Genomic DNA, 16,289 nt, shown 5'->3' on the forward strand with positions numbered 1-16,289 from the left:
ATTGGCTAAAACAAACAGTGAATTCTCTGGCAGCCTTGAGTTTTCTCAGGCAGAGACTGGAGGGGGTCCTATGGTCATCCTAGGGGTGAGAACTGGGGCTGTTGGAAGCTGTTAGTGTTTAAGTCTTTTACATGTGGAAAGGGTAGTGGACAAAATCATTTGTGCTTAGAGTCTGTAGTTTTTATAGGCCAAGTTTGAGGAAAGGAGCCTGGCTAGAGTTCTGCCAAGGACAGAATCTTTGTCATTTTCCACCTACCAGGATCACACAATCATTTAAAGTTTAACGAAAGAACACCTGCATGTTATTATTTTGCCTTATTCTATCCAAGTGATTTCTCTCTTCTGAACTCATAGCATCTATTATAGTACTGTTCATATAGAAAGTTATTGTCATAGCTCTTGGTAACTTCCCACTATCTTATCTCATTGTGAACTTGCTCATGTACTTGTCGTGGTTATCTGACTAGATTACAATTTACTCCAGGAATATTGACTGAATGTCGCTAACTAATCTTTTTATAGTTAATAGGTTCTGTGCAGCAATTGGTCACATGGGACTCACTCCAAGTCACAGTGTACCTATGCACCTTCACTGGTTCCAAAAAATTGTAATAGGCACCCCACTTTATGTATATCATTTTTCCAGTGCTGTCAAGTTCAATAAGACCCAGATCCAGCTTTTATTCTTGGCTCCCCCACCTTCTCATAAGAGTACAGACATAAACTAAGAGCTGAAATACACATTCACCCTTGCGGCTTTTAAAAATCGGACCCTGCAGAACCCAGTCTGTAAGACATTATTAGATGTGTGTCAGCATATATACATTTCATGTTTGTTATTCAAAAATCCCTCAAAGGTAAAACAATCAGAGGCTCATTTTCAGGGTGTTCTAAGGATTCATAACCACAAAGAGTTACCACTCACACCCACTAGGATAGTTAGAATAAAAAAGTCAGATAAGTGTTGGCAAGGATGTGAAGAGATCAGAACTCTTACACACTGCTGGTGGAAATGTAAAATGGTGCAGTCACTTTGGAAAACAGCTGGCAGTTTCTAAAATGTTTAAACGATTACTGCGTGACCAGCAATTCCACTTTTAGGTATGTAGTCAACAAAAATGAAAACATGTCCATACAAACACCTACACAAATGTTCATAGCAGCATTATTCGTGACAGCCAGTGTGTAAACAACTGAAATGTCCATCAGCTAGTGAACAAATAAAATCTGGCATATCTGTACAATGGAATACTCTGCAGCAATCAGTAGGAAGGAAGTACTGATACATGGATGAATCTTGAAAACACTTTAAATGATAAAAGCCAGGCATGAAAGGATACATATTGTATGATTACATTTACATGAAATGGCTGGAATAGGCAAATTTAGAAGCAGAAACTCGATTACTATTTGCTAAGGGAAAGAGCTGGGGGCTAGGCGGGTAATAACCAAAGGGTATTGGTGGCGGGCGGGCGGGTTATAACTAAAGGGTATGTGTTTCTTCTTGAGATGAGGTAATGTTCCCAAACCGTACTGACCGTGGTACATACCTGTGCATACTATAAAACAGTGAATGGTACACCTTAAATGGGTGGATTGCTTGGTTGTATCTCAAGAAAGTTGTCAGATAAAAAAGGCATGCGACCCACTATTTCAACTACTAAGACACTAAGGGCCCCAAATATTATCTCGCGTCCCCGTGGCCGACAATGTGGTTTAATTTACGGACAAACATCCGTTTTCAAGCTTAAAATCCTAATGGAGCCGCGCAGTGGTTGGTAAAGGGGCGAATGATCAGTGCGCAAGGACGGATCCTAGGCGGGCCGCCGGGACTCCGCGAGCACCTGCGGCGGCCTGGGTTTCGGGGCGACTCGGGTCACCGCGCGCCCCTCCTCCGGGCCTGAGTCACGGCACCGCGGGTCCCCACGCGGAGATGCCGCGGTGAGCAGCCGGGACGGGCCGTCGGCCGCCGAGCTGCGCCGCGCGGGAAGCCAGGCCGGCAGGCGCACTGCCCTCCCCCGGGCCTCCGCACGCCGCGCGCGCCCCCGGCCCTGCCCGCCCTCCATGGCGTTCATCCGGAAGAAGCGGGCGCTGCAGCAGCAACTCTACTCCAAGGAGAGGTGAGCGCCCGGCCCGGCGGCGGGGAGGGTCAGCGGCAGGAGTGGGCTGCCGGCCGGAGCCCTGCGGAGCGGGGCCCGGCGTGGGGCCCGGCGCCGCGAGCCTGGAGGGCCGCAGCCAGAGCCCGGCGGCCGCGGCCCGGCTCAACCGGAAGAGGCCGCGCGGGGACGCGGCAGGCGCGCCGGCGGGCGCTCCCTGGAGGGGCGAGGTGGGGGCGCGGGAGCGGGCTCTGCGGACGCCTGCCCACGGGTGGCGCGCCTTGGGCCTGAGCCCTCGGGCCGGCGCCGGCGGGTTGTGCCACCCAGGCGGCCCCGGGCAGCTCGGCGACCACCCAGCCTGCGCGTGGTGGACGCTGGTGCCTCACATAGCCGCGCGTGGTGTTTGCCAACTTCTCCACACATAAAGCAAAATACCTAACTAACTCTGGGCCGGGAGGAGGGCCTCAAAAAAGGCCCTCTTCTGAAAAAAGCTGAGGGCCAACCCCCCAAACATTTTCTACCGAGCAGTGGACGTTATAAGTGTATTTGAAGGCTTTCTATTGGAAATTGTATAGCTGTGAGGCACAGCCGTGTTTATCACTCGCATTCCGGTGAGGATTTGGGGTCCCACGACTAAACGGACTCAGCAGTGCCCTTTGAGAGTTTCTGATTCTCCGGTCCCGAGGGAGGTCTCAGAAGAAGGCTCACTTCTGCTCTAAGTGTACTTCCTAATGCCTCTCTGGTGACAGACCAAAACGACTTGCTGATCTGGGGTTTGTGGTCCCAGGTGCCAAAACGAACTGGAAATGAATTATTCTACAAGTACTACTTTGGTTGTGGGAACTAGATATTTCACAGGGCTGCTAGCATATCAACGTTGTTGTGTGATCAATGGACACCAACAAAGCAGATTACATATGGAAATGCAAATGTAGACTAACTTTAAGGTTTATGTGATCTTGCAGCATCCACACTTGTTTTATAGGTGTTGACTTGACCCCTTTGATCCAAACATTCAGATCCCTTTCTAATCTCTGGTGTCTGAAATTTCATTTTGCACTATAGAGAAGATAGCGTACACCAAAAAATTAATCTTGGGTATGGATTCAAAGAACATGTTTGGTAGTGTGATTAGGTTTTATCTACAGAAAAGTTCGTTAAAATTAAATAATAACTGGACCGTAAATGAAGCAGCACTCGCTTGTAGAGGCTCTCTGACCTTGTTTATAATGCTTGTTTCATGTGAAAAGAGCTTGAGTGAAAGAGTTTCTTTGTTTGGTGCTAACAACATTGAGACTAGTAGTATTCTGTATTAAATGTTCAAATTTACATTGTAAGAACTTCAGAACACTTGAATTGCCATCATGTTCTATGATCTAATAGTAATTTGTAACAATTCTGTGGACTCCTTGATAAACAAGAAGACCTGTGTTCTTTAGAACTGCCAGTTATTTTGATAGCAGTAATTTGTGTTTAATTGGTTAGCTTGTATAGCTCTTGCATGTCACACAAATCTTACAGGCTGCACTTACATTTCTCTGTGTAATCTACTTTGTTGGTATCCATTGATCAGACAATGTGACCACTAGTACACTCCAGAATAACTAGCTTTCAGAACCAAAATGTTTATTCATCATCAGGAAGCAGCAACTGTTCCTGCGAATCAGTGATCTGAAAAAGTTGGTGCCACATATTTTACGTTTACTTGAATTCCACTTGCTGACTGTTCAGATTCCTTAATGCTCTACTCCATGTGCCGATGGGCAGATGCTAACCAGGATGGCATCCATAGGATAGCCAATTTGAATGACAGGGAATCTGCCTCAAAATCAGATGTGGGTTAGAATCAGTCAGCCTTTTTAAAAATCTTAGAATTCACTCTGAAAGACAAGAATATTTTAAACCAACTATTTTGGGCCCCAAATCTACTATTTCTTTACAGATTTTCCCTGGCTCATCCCTTTGTTAGCAAATGAACACGAGTTAGCAAAATGATTGATACAGGTCATTGTCTCTATCATGCCCAAGAGAAGTGTTACTTTCCTTGGGACTGTTGCAACGGGTTACCCATGAAAGCCTTCTCTTCGGAGTTGTGAGTCCATTGGCCTCTCTCAAGTTGCTGTAGAAGTTTTAGATTCTACTTCTACCAAACAATGACCCCAGAAAAGGTAAAAACTTGAAGTTAGCATTTATTTTTCTTGGTGTTAAATTGATACTAGTACATTTAGAGTAAGTGATACTTCTGCAAAAGTAGAAGCAGACAGACAGTGGGGAGATTCTTGGATTAGTGGATTAGACCAAGGTGCTGGCAGAAAGGAGAAAAGTAGGTGGATTTTAAATGTTTTTAGGAGGTAGAATTGACAGGTCTTGGTGTGATGGATTGCATGTAAGAGATAATAGAGGAATAATCCTAGCTAGAGTTTTCAGTTAAAATAAGGGCCAGATGAACAAAAAAAATACCTTTTAGTATAAGTATGTCCCGTGCAATATTTGCTACATAGTTATGCTAAAAATTATTTGTAATTTATCTGAAATTCAAATTAAACTAGCATCCTGTATTTTTATTTGCTAAACATAGCAGCCCTACTCTCAGGTTTCAGGTTTGAACAATTGTACAGTGGTGCCCTTTATTGGTGATGTTTATACAGAAATGCTTTGATGATTTTCAGTATTAGAGAACAGACAGTAACTTGACCATGCAAATTAAGTGCACTAGTATCCTGATTAAGGTTTAGATGGTGAGAACTATGTTGATTTTACTGGGTTTTTTTTTTAATGTCCTATGCAGGTATTAATGAAGATAAATTTAACAATTTTTTAAGTTAAGGTATCATTGATATACAATCTTATGAAGGTTTCACATGAGCAACATTGTGTTTTCAACATTCACCCATATTATCAAGTCCCTCCAACCCCATTATAATCACTATCAGTGTAGTAAGATGCCACAGTGTCACTACTTGTCATCTCCATGCTATACTGCCTTCCCCCGACCTACCCATTTTGTGAGTGCTAATTATAGTGCCCCTTAATCCCCCTCTCCCTTCCTCCCAACCCCTCCCCTTTGGTAACCACTAGTCCCTTGGAGTCTGTGAATCTGCTGCTATTTTGTTCCTTCAGTTTTTGCTTCGTTCTTATACTCCACAGATGAGTGAAATCATTTGGTACTTGTCTTTCTCTGGTTTATTTCACTGAGCATAATACATGTTCCATCCATGTTGTTGCAAATGGTAGGATTTGTTTTCTTCTTATGGCTGAATAATACTCCATTGTATATATGTACCACATCTTTATCCATTCATATACTGATGGACACTTAGGTTGCTTCCATGTCTTGGCTATTGTAAATAGTGCTGCAATAAACATAGGGGTGCATATGTCTTTTTGAATCTGGAATGTTGTTTTCTTCCAGTAAATTCCTAGGAGTGGGATACCTGGGTCAAATTGTATTTGTGTTCTTAGTTTTTTGATGAACCTCTGTATTGCTTTTCACAGTGGTTGAACTAACTTACAATCCCACCCACAGTATAGGATGGTTCCCCTTTTTCCACATCCTCACCAGCATTTGTTTTTCCTTGTCCTTTGGATGTTGGCCATCCTAACTAGTGATATCTCATTTTGGTTTTAATTTGCATTTTCCTGATAATTAGCGATGTGGAGCATCTTTTCATGTGCCTGTTGGCCATCTAAATTTCTTTGGAGAAGTGTCTGTTCAGATCCTCTGCCCATTTTTTAATTGGGTTATTTGTTTTTTGGGGGTTGAGGCATGTGAGCTCTTTATATATTTTGGTTGTTAACCCCTTATTGGATAAATCATTTATGACTATAGTCTCCCATACTATAGATTACCTTTTTGTTCTGCTGATAGTGTCCTCTGCTGTACAGAAGCATTTTAGTTTGATGTAGTCCCATTCATTCATTTTTGCTTTTGTTTCCCTTGCCCAAGGAGATGTATTCAGGAAAAAATTGCTCATTCTTCTAAGAGTTTATGGTTTCATGACTTACATTCAGGTCTTTCATCTGATAAATGAAACAAATTTTAAAAGACGATTCACCTGCCTTTCATGTGTACAGTGGATTAGCAGAGGGAGGTATTTTATAAACTGTTGCTATTTAATATATTTCTAATTGTTAAATATTTTTTATCTTCACATCTAGGAGTGGTTTGTTAGGACTCCAGCTATTTTCTTCTTAGTGGTGCAGAAATTTAGATTGTTGAGGCATATTCCTACTGGAGGAGCATCACAGTTTTCTCTGTATAATGAATGTCACACAAACTAGCTGCAGTTTATAAGCTGTCATCAAGGTAAAACATTAGTGATCATGAATTCTATATTGGGTGGACCCATATATTATATTAATCATTTCACAGACATTTCTTAGACTCCAACTTTGCTTCAGACATTCGGTGTATATATTCTCTTGGTTATGCTGATCTTAAATTTATTGTCTGATAATGAACCTTTTACTTAATTTGTTATCAATTGAGTCTGTATTCATTATACTAAACATACCTGTTGAGAGGGCAGAGTGATTTGTTATGTACTCCTGTTTATTCTTTCATTTCTGAGAGTGATCACCTTATTCTTTTAATCCCTTTATAGATCCAGGTGTTGGAAATGGCAATAAACTATAGAATCAGCACTCCTTAGGAATGCTGATGGATCCAAAGAAATCTATTCAACTATAACTTTAAAAAAAAAGGTTTATTTTTCTCACATAACAACAGCAAAAAACAGTGGCAGAGGAAATAAATGTTGCAAATATTTTTATTAACTTAAAATTTACTTTGGCTTTACCCAAAGTACATTATTAGCCTATTGCCTTATTCCCATATAACTGTCACAAAGTAACTTCATCCAAAATGGCTAATATTTAAGAAGACACAAGATCTACTCATAAATGGATTTTAAATGTTTTTGCTATATGATTTTCATTTAAATTTGTTTTTTAAATGATATCAAATAGGAATGAGCATTTATTGAATTCACTGCTTAATTTTTTTCTAAATATCACTGCAATTTCATTTTTTACCCATCAGATGTTCTGAATTGTGTCGTAATATTTCCAACTCATAGATTTTGAAAATTATCTTTTTTATTTTTTAACCTGTGTTCAGTGAATAAAGTCTGTATAATCCTAGTTCTGTGGATTTATGTATTATGACTTCACGTGTGGTCATTTCTCACAACTGTCTGATGTGAGGTTGAAAGTAGATGTACATTAATATTGGTACAATATTCTATATATGTATTTATAACACTAAGCTTGTTAATTATGTTTAGATCTGTTTCCTTAATGAAATTTTTCTGATTAATTTATCAGTTACTGGGAGATGTTTCGTGCTGCACATTTTGCCTTGTATTTCTATCACTTTTTGCTATATATATTTTTGGGTGTGTTATTTAAGTCTGTATAATTTAGAATTGCTATCTTCTTAGTGAATTGGCTATCTCATCAATATATAATGACCTACTTCTAATAATCCCTTTTTTTCTATTTTGTCTAATATTAAGATTTCTTTTGGTTATTTGCATTATATGAAATTTTTCCTTCTTTTCCTTTTATTTTTTTGGTGACCTTAGGTTTTAGGTCTATTTCTTATAAACAACCTATAGCTAGGCTTTTTAATAATTCATTCTGACAGTTTTTTCTTGACAGATTAGTCCATTTACATTTATTAGTAGTACACATTTATTTGGATTTATTTTTTTAATATTGTTCTTTAATTTTATCTTTTTCCCTTCATTTGGATTAACTAAGACCCCTGTTCCCTTTCATTTTTCCTAAGGAGTATGGAAGGTCTCTGTTCTGTTTGTTTTTCTAGTGCTTACCCTTGAAATTTTAATATTTATACTCCAACTTAAAGTCTGAAGCTAATCATTTGCTTTACCCTACTCCCTAACAATATAAAGGCCCTAGAATACTTAAAAACCCTACTCTACTTAGAAACCTGTTATCCCATCTGAAATTATAGTCTGTTATTGTCCAGTGTTTTTAATCTGTATTTTTAATCCACTATTTAAATCTACAAATGAGACATTATAAAGGTCTAGTTAATGATTGTATAGTTTTACTTGCATATTTACAACTATCTTGGTTCACCATTCCTTTTGCATATATATCTTCCCTATGGAATTGTTTTCTCTTTTCTAAAAAATACCCTCTAGGAGTCCCCTGCTAAGGGTCTGATGGTAGTAAATTATGTTTGCTTTTGTCTGTCCAAACATGTCCTTATGTTGCTCTTGTTTTAGAAATCATTTTTGTTAGATGTATACTTTACTCAGCATTTAGAAGGTTGTGCACACAAAGGCAAATGTCCAGGGAATATGTACCAGACTTGCTGGAGCAACATTCAGTGGAGAAAACTCAAAAGAGCAAAAGTTAGTAACAGATGTGCCATGCCCTGCTTGTGTAACACCTAGGTACCTGGCAGGTCAGGCTTCAAGATTCCAGGAGAAACCTGCATTGCTTGGAGAGACCAGCAGCCAGGATACAGTAGCGCTACACTGGATGGAACTTTGGCTTGACACACCCAACTTGAGTTTGCAAGAGTGGGTTGGTCACACCTCTTCCCTGGCTTAACTGGGGCTGTCTAAGTCTTGCACTTGAGTCTGTAGGATAATGACAGGATAGGGGCAGGATTTGTTGTCCTCGTGTTCATGGTTAGGGACTCACCCCTGCCCTCTCTGGTGTAGTTAAGGACAGGGTTCAAGCCTTGTGGGTTGACCAGAACTGTTGCCTTTAACATGAGGCCATAGCAGGTTTTCCATAGAACTTTGCAAGAGACTGCCTTCTTTTCTGGGAGCACAGCCTACAACAAACCCGTATTTTTCAAGTCGAATTATTCTTTGTAAGCAATGTCTTTTCTCTGGCTGCTTTCAAGATCCCTTCCTTGTAGTGTTTTGCTGTTTGTCTATAGAGAGATTTCTTTTTATCCACCGGGTGTTCTTAAAGCTGAAATAGTTTTGGAAAATTTGGAGTTAAGGCCTTTAGTTCCTGGAATATTGCCTTTTTTTTTTAAGGTGTTTTTTTTTTATTAAGGTGTCATTTATAAACACTCTTATGAAGGTTTCACATGAAAAACACTGTGGTTACTACCTTCACCCATATTATCAAGTCCCCCCCCAATACCCCATTGAAGTCACTGTCCATCAGTGTAGTAAGATGCCACAGAGTCACTACTTGTCTTCTCTGTGCTACACTGTCTTCCCTGTGACCACCCACCACACCATGTGTAGTAATCATAATACCCCTCTATTCCCTTCTCCCTCTCTCCCCAGCCATCCTCCCCCACCTTTCCCCTTTGGTAACCACTAGTCTCTTCTTGGAGTCTGTGAGTCTGCTGCTGTTTTGTTCCTTCAGTTTTTCTTTGTCGTTATACTCCACAAATGAGGGAAATCATTTGGTACTTGTCTTTCTCCACCTGGCTTATTTCACTGAGCATAATGCCCTCTAGCTCCATTCATGTTGTTACAAATGGTAGAATTTGTTTTCTTCTTATGGCTGAATAATATTCCATTGTGTATATGTACCACATCTTCTTTATCCATTCATCTACGGATGGACACTTAGGTTGCTTCCATATCTTGGCTATTGTAAATAGTGCTGTGATAAACATAGGGGTGCATATGTCTTTTTGAATCTGAGATCTTTCTTTGGGTAAATTCCTAGGAGTGGAATTCTTGGGTCAAATGGTATTTCTATTTTTAGTTTTTTGAGGAACCTCCATATTGCTTTCCACAATGGTTAAACTAATTTACATTTCCACCAGCAGTGTAGGAGGGTTCCCCTTCCTCTGCGTCCTCACTGGCATTTGTTGTTCCTTGTCTTTTCGATGGTGGCCATGCTAACTGCTTCTCTCCATTTTTAAATGTGTCATGACTCTTTACTATCTATCTTTATTTTTCTTTGCTTCATTGTGGGTTATTTAATTCCATTTTACAATTTACTGATTTTTTTCTCTAGTTGCCTAATTTGCTGTCTCTCCCATTAGTTTGAATTTTAATTTCAAATATATTTTGACATTTCTGTCCTATTTGCTCATTTATGACTGGTCATTCTTGTTGAAAATATGTTCCTTTGTTACACTTTTGATGTCTTTCTATTTCTTTAAACTTATCTATTGGCATGATCAGATACAGAAAATAAGTTATCTGTGGCCTTGACAGGTTTGATTAAGTATTTGGTTGTTTGTACTGACCCTCCTTTAATAATTTTATTTCCTCACTTTTTTTTTTAGATTTTTGACTGTGGGCTCTTGTTCCCTGGAAGTTTATCCTTGGGAATTCTGGCAGGCCTGGATTTAACGCGAATTTTTCCAGAAAGTATTTACATTTATTTCTGCCTGGATTGGCAGGAGACACCAAATTGGTTTGTCTTGAGTTTTATTGGGCTAAACAGGTAGTGTGAATTACCAAAAGTGTGTCCAAGCAGGCTTGTGGTTTCCAGATACTCAAGGGAGACTTACTTTGCCCCCAGCCCAGAGTAAAGACCACTCTCTCCCCGTAGGGAAGGTCATGTGGGTGGTTTTTATTTCCTCCCTGGGAAGCTGGTACCTTTAGGCATTTTAGCTTTTTCCACATCCCTCACAATGATTGTCCCATCAGGCCACATGGCCCTAAAGATTTCAGGCTCTTTATTACTCAGCACTGTTCAAAGCCACCAGGAGAAAAGACTGTCCTGTGCCTGCTAACTCCTCTCTTCTAAGACTTTCCCTTACTTTTCCATCACCTCAGCCAAGCGTTTGAAAAGAGTTTTTAGTATTTATCCAGCAGTTTTAGAGGATCTGTATTGAGATTGTTTCTTTGACTTCAATACTACAATAATGCCTGAAAGAGGATTCCTGCTGATTTCTATAAATCCACTGGTTAAGAAGGGACTTTTGAGGTAATCTAATCTGGCTCCCTCTACTCAGTTTTGTAATTGAGCCCTAAGAAAGTAATGTGATTTGACTAAAAGTCCAACTGCCAAGTCACTGCTGAATTAAGGCTAGAACATTGTTCTCTGATCCAAGTCCAGCCCCTTTCCCACCATAATATGCTGCTTCTGTTTTTAAAGATAGGCCAGTGCTCATTTTTATGGTATGTCTGAAATTCAGAATGGTTCAGGAATAATCAAAGCCTGGTTTATGTACATACTAGAACCTCATTACTCAAAGTGTGATCTGGGCCAGCAGTGTTAGCATTGCCTGGGAACTGGTTAGAAAATGCAGAATCTCACCACCCCAGATCTACTGCACCAGAATCTGTATGTTAACAAGAATCATAGGTGATTGTGTATAGTTTGAGAAGCACTGTTCTAGAGAATAGTAATTAGCATTCATCTTGTCCCTTTATTTGTTTATTTAGTTCCTTCATGCTACACTTCTTTGTTTGTCTTCTTGATAGTATAGAGAAGGCTTGTGGAAGCATCATCCTTTAGGAAATTGAAAGACTTTGAGAGCACAGGTGGTATTGTTACCATTTGTTCTCATAGACAGGTGAGACTTGCAAATAGAAACAACTGGCTTTATGGGTGGTGTCAGTAAAAGGAATTTCCATACCTGAACCATCCTGCCAGAGGAAGTGACTGCATCTCACATACTCAGAGCAGAGTGGAATTTCCTAGAGCCTGGCTGAGTGATAAGAGGACAGCTTTAACCTTACTCCCAAGAGAAGGGATCAAAAGGCCAGATGAAGTAGGGAAATTGGTTACAGTGGAGGACAACAGGCATGGGATGAAATGCTACTCCAGGGGAGGAGGGACCAGTAATTTACATGAAAAAACAATTGGTTTGAGGACTAGAAATGATAGTCACTCAGATGCTCCATACAAATGTGCAGAATATGGATAATAAAAGGAGTCCAATTTTATTCCGAAAGAGGATTAATGTGTGTTTTAGCTATCACTGCAGCTTGTTAGGATGGGACTGACAATGAGAATCTGGTGCTGACAAATGGCAGAGCTGCTGAAGAGGACCTGCTAGGAGATGAGGCACTGGGCTCTGAATGTCCAGGCGACAGGCATCTGCAGGGAATCCATGAGCCAGAGAGAGAAACTCAGAGAACTCCTTGGAAAGAGGAACAGAGATAACAGAAATGCGTTCTTCCGTCACAGGCTACCTGCGTGAGTGTGTACCTGATAGAGATGAAAACAGGAAGTAGCAATACAGAAAATGATGGGGGGCCTTACTTAACCAATGCTTAGTGAGATATAATTATAAGTCTTTGGCCTCTGTTGTTGAAGTTTTCATTTATCTTAAGGCAGAGAACTTGAGAACTTTACAAAACTGAATATTAAAGACAAATCAATAAACCAAGCAGTAATGACAGCAAACTTCAGGAAAAGTAATCCTATCAAGTTATTTATTGTTGAGGTCTAGTGGGATTAGGAAGGATCTGTATAGGTCATACATAGAATCTATATTTTTCAGAAGGCATATATTTAAAGTTTCAAGAGAAAAAATAGTTAGGTGTTATTGATCCAGAAAGTTTGCCAAACTATCAAAAATATAATTCAGAACATCCTATGCAAATGTTCTTTGGTGAAGAGTTACAGAAAATCAGACAAGCAAATAAACATAGATGGTTATATAGGTAGTGTTCCTCTGAGTTTATATTTTTTAAAATATAAGCAAGAAGGTCACCAGCCAAGGACAGATTAAAAGGATTTAACAGACTCGCACAATTAGCACTACGAAAATTAAAACACCAAATGAGTGGTGGCCTTTAAAAATGCGCTATAGTTTAAAACAATTCTAAGCCTCCTGAAGTTGTGTTCAAAGGCTGCTGCCCAGGGCCAGCCCAGTATGTTAAATTGATTTATGACAGAGAAAGTGGCTCTTTCTTTGTCCTTTGTTAATGATATGGAGCATCAGACTGAAAGTGACAGAATAACCTTTCAGAAAATGGGTGCAGATTTAAAGGGCACCCATGTGCTTACGTGTCTTGAGCTCAAACTCTTGTAAGAGTTTGAGTTTGAAACCACAGAATTGTTTCAGTGATCTAGGAACTTTGAAAGGTGCAGAAAGAACACATGAGCAAAAGTAGGTTTAGTGCTAATTCTACATCAGACAGACTATTTATAACCTAGAAGCTGTTGTCACCAATCTCCAGCGTGAATTCCCTATGAAGTCGTACCATGCTAACCTTTTTTGACAGAGTTCTGACTGGTAGGTCAGGGAGATGCAGTATTTAGTTCATGTGAACTTTGGCAAAGAATAGGATTTGTTTTTGTGGTATCTTAATAGCAGAATTGAGAAAGGAGAAGTTAATATAGTAAATGTGGAGTATTTGTTCGAATGACTATACAGAGGTTGCTATCAAATGTACCACCGGAGGAGGTTTCAGTGGTGTCCTTGACCTTGGCTGTTCAACACTTTTCTTAATGTTGTCTTTGTTTCAGAAGCCATTTAAAGAAGCTTACAAAAATGCCCACTTTAGTTAAACCAACTCTCTAGGTGGTGGGGTCACTACAGTCTAGCTTTATCCAAGGTAGTGCTGGGGTGTTCAGAGTAGAGATGGCAGAAACCCGACACCTGGGCCCTTTCCTCTGCCTGTGTACACATCACTGAGGCATCATGGCATTGTGCATCTAAGCCTATGGTGCAGCCTCCGCACCACAGTGAGGCCTGCTTCAATCTCCAATCTGGAGAAATGATTGACTAGCAAAATCTTCTGGCTCCAATATAAATACTATTCATCCACACAGAGTTAATGTTGAGTGGGCATGAATGCAAGGTTATGCTGTGGGCTGCCTCCAGTAAATTTATTTTATGTTGCTGATTAGTGTTGAACAGTATGCTTTAAAATTTAGGTGAGATAATGATGAGGCAGAATCTTTTTAGGAAAGTTAAGTTGCTTTTTAGAGTAAATTATCTAAAAAGAGTATCACCACCCTTCTGTAAAGATGGATTAAGCTGAGGAAAAACCAGGGGCAAGGCCAGGAATCTCCTAAAGAGAACTTTACACTCTGATACAATGCTAGTGAGTGAGATTATAAGATTATAAAAGTAATTTTAATTTTTTTTAAGTGTGGAAACTTTTACCTTATTATAGACCGTAGTTTGAAAATCATCATTCAAAACACCATGAAACTTTATTGTAATAATTTTTACATACAAAATATTTAAAGCAGGTATAAATGGATTCTTCAGCAAAAATAAAAAAAAAACAGAATCTAAGTTCCTGATACTTTAATTTTTAATAATATGATTTAGTTATATCCCTTCATCTGTTTTTACATTTCTTACAAAATATGCATATTGGTATATTAAGGAGGCTATAGTTCATTTACCAAGTTGAATTCATTTCCTAGTTCTACAGTAGTTGATATGATTATTTTTTTTATTGTGGTAAAAAACAAATAAGATGTACCATCTTAAGTATTAACTATGTTCATATTATTGTCCAAAATATCTCCAAAATTTTTTCACCTGGGAAACTGAAACTCTCTGAACAACTCCAATTTTTCTCCTACCCCCAGTCCCTGGCAACCATCATGCTATTTTCTCTTAGTAAGAGTTTGATTACTTTAGATACTTCATGTAAGTGGAATAATTTGCTTTTTGTCTTTTGTGACTGGCTTATTTCACCTAGCAGAATGGTTTGTCCGTATTGTAAGCATATGACAGGATTTCCTTTTTAAAGGCTGGGTAATATTCCATTGTATGTATATACCACATTTTCTTCATTCATTCCATCTGTCAATGGACATTTGAGTTGCTTCTACCTCTTGGCTATTGTGAATAATGCTGCAGTGAACATGAATGTGCAAATATCTCTTGGACATCCTCTTTTCAGTCTTTTGGATATATACCCCAGAAGTGGGACTGCTGGTAGTTCTGTTTTTAATTTTTTGAGGAGCCTCTATACTGTTTTCCATTATAGCTGTACCATTTTACAATTCCACCAGCAATATACAATGGTTCTAATTTTTCCACATTCTCACCAGCATTTGTTCTTTTCTTTTTTTTTAATAGCGTGTACAGTGATACTGTGGTTTTGATTTGCATTTTCCTGATGATTACTGACGTTGAGTATCTTTTCATGTATTTTTTGGCCATTTATATATCTTCTTCAGACAAGTGTCTGTTCAAATCTTTGGACCATTTTTTTAATTGGGTTAAATTGTTGTTGAGCTGTAAGAGTTCTTTATATATTAAAGATATTAACTCCTTATCAAATGATTTGCAAATATTTTCTCTAGTTCTGTAGGTTGCTATCTCTTTCTGTTGACTGTTTTCTTTGCTACACAGAAGTTTTTACGTTTAACATAATCATGTTTATCTATTTTGGCTTTTTGCCTATGACTTTGGTGTCATAGCCAAGAAATCATTGCCAAATCCAATGTCATGAAACTTTCCCCTTGTGTTTTCTTCTAGGAGTTTTATAGTTTCAGGTTTTATATTTAGGTCTTTATTGAGTTAAATTTTGTATATGGTGTAAAGTAAGGATCCAACTTCATTCTTTTGTGCATGGCTGTGCAGTTTTCCCATCACCATTTGGTGAAGAGACTTTTCCCATTGTGTGTGGCCTTGGAACCCTTGTCAAAAATCGTTTGACCATATGCACAAGGATTTATTTCTAAGTTCTCTATTCTATTCCACTGGTGTGTGTTTATGCTTGTACCACATCTTTGATTACTGTAGCTTTATAATATGTTTTGAAATCAGGAACTGTGAGACTTCCAGCTATATTTTTCTTTCTTGACTATTTTGGCTCTTTATTTAATTCGATATAAATTTTAGAATTTTTTTTCTATTTCTACAGTAAATGCCATTGATATTTTGTTAGGGATTGCACTGATATATGTAGATCACTTAGGGCTGTGTGGACATTTTAACAATCTTAAGGATAGGATTATATTTTAATAATTGCACAGAAGAAGTGATAATCTATGAAGATTGCTTGTGCTTCACAGCAATAAAATTATGCCATTGTCTTATTGAAGAATGCTTATTTTGCTTTACTCACTAAGAGGAGGAGTGGGGAGATCAAGAGGGAGAAGAATGGTTTGTATAACTCCAGCCCAAGCAGAGGGTTTTGAGTCATTAAGACATAAGCTAAAAATAAGGGGCAAGTAAATAGTAAGTAACTCTATGATTTCAACCTTCCAGGAAATTATCTGATGCATTAAAGGACTGTACCTGGTAATTCCAACTCTTGTGATTGTGTTGAAATTCAGAATAAGTATTAAGAGTGAGCATTTACA

At 38.9% G+C, this 16,289-nt stretch overlaps 1 protein-coding gene across 3 annotated transcripts in view; it reads left to right on the forward strand.

Annotated features, from left to right (window-relative positions):
* Positions 1 to 1,817: 1,817 nt before the first annotated feature.
* NSMAF (neutral sphingomyelinase activation associated factor) overlaps positions 1,818 to 16,289 on the forward strand; it is a 72,455-nt gene continuing 57,983 nt past the window's right edge. Inside the window, exon 1 of one of the 3 annotated variants that reach the window (XM_036907559.2) lies at positions 1,818 to 2,120. In XM_036907559.2, the coding sequence (XP_036763454.2) occupies positions 2,065 to 2,120 (56 nt within the window). In that variant the 5' untranslated portion in view covers positions 1,818 to 2,064. The remainder of the gene's footprint in view (positions 2,121 to 16,289) is intronic. The other 2 variants (XM_036907557.2, XM_036907558.2) reach the window with 2 other exon arrangements.

The sequence above is a fragment of the Manis pentadactyla genome, chromosome 3, assembly GCF_030020395.1.
Source record: "Manis pentadactyla isolate mManPen7 chromosome 3, mManPen7.hap1, whole genome shotgun sequence".
NCBI lineage: Eukaryota > Metazoa > Chordata > Mammalia > Pholidota > Manidae > Manis > Manis pentadactyla.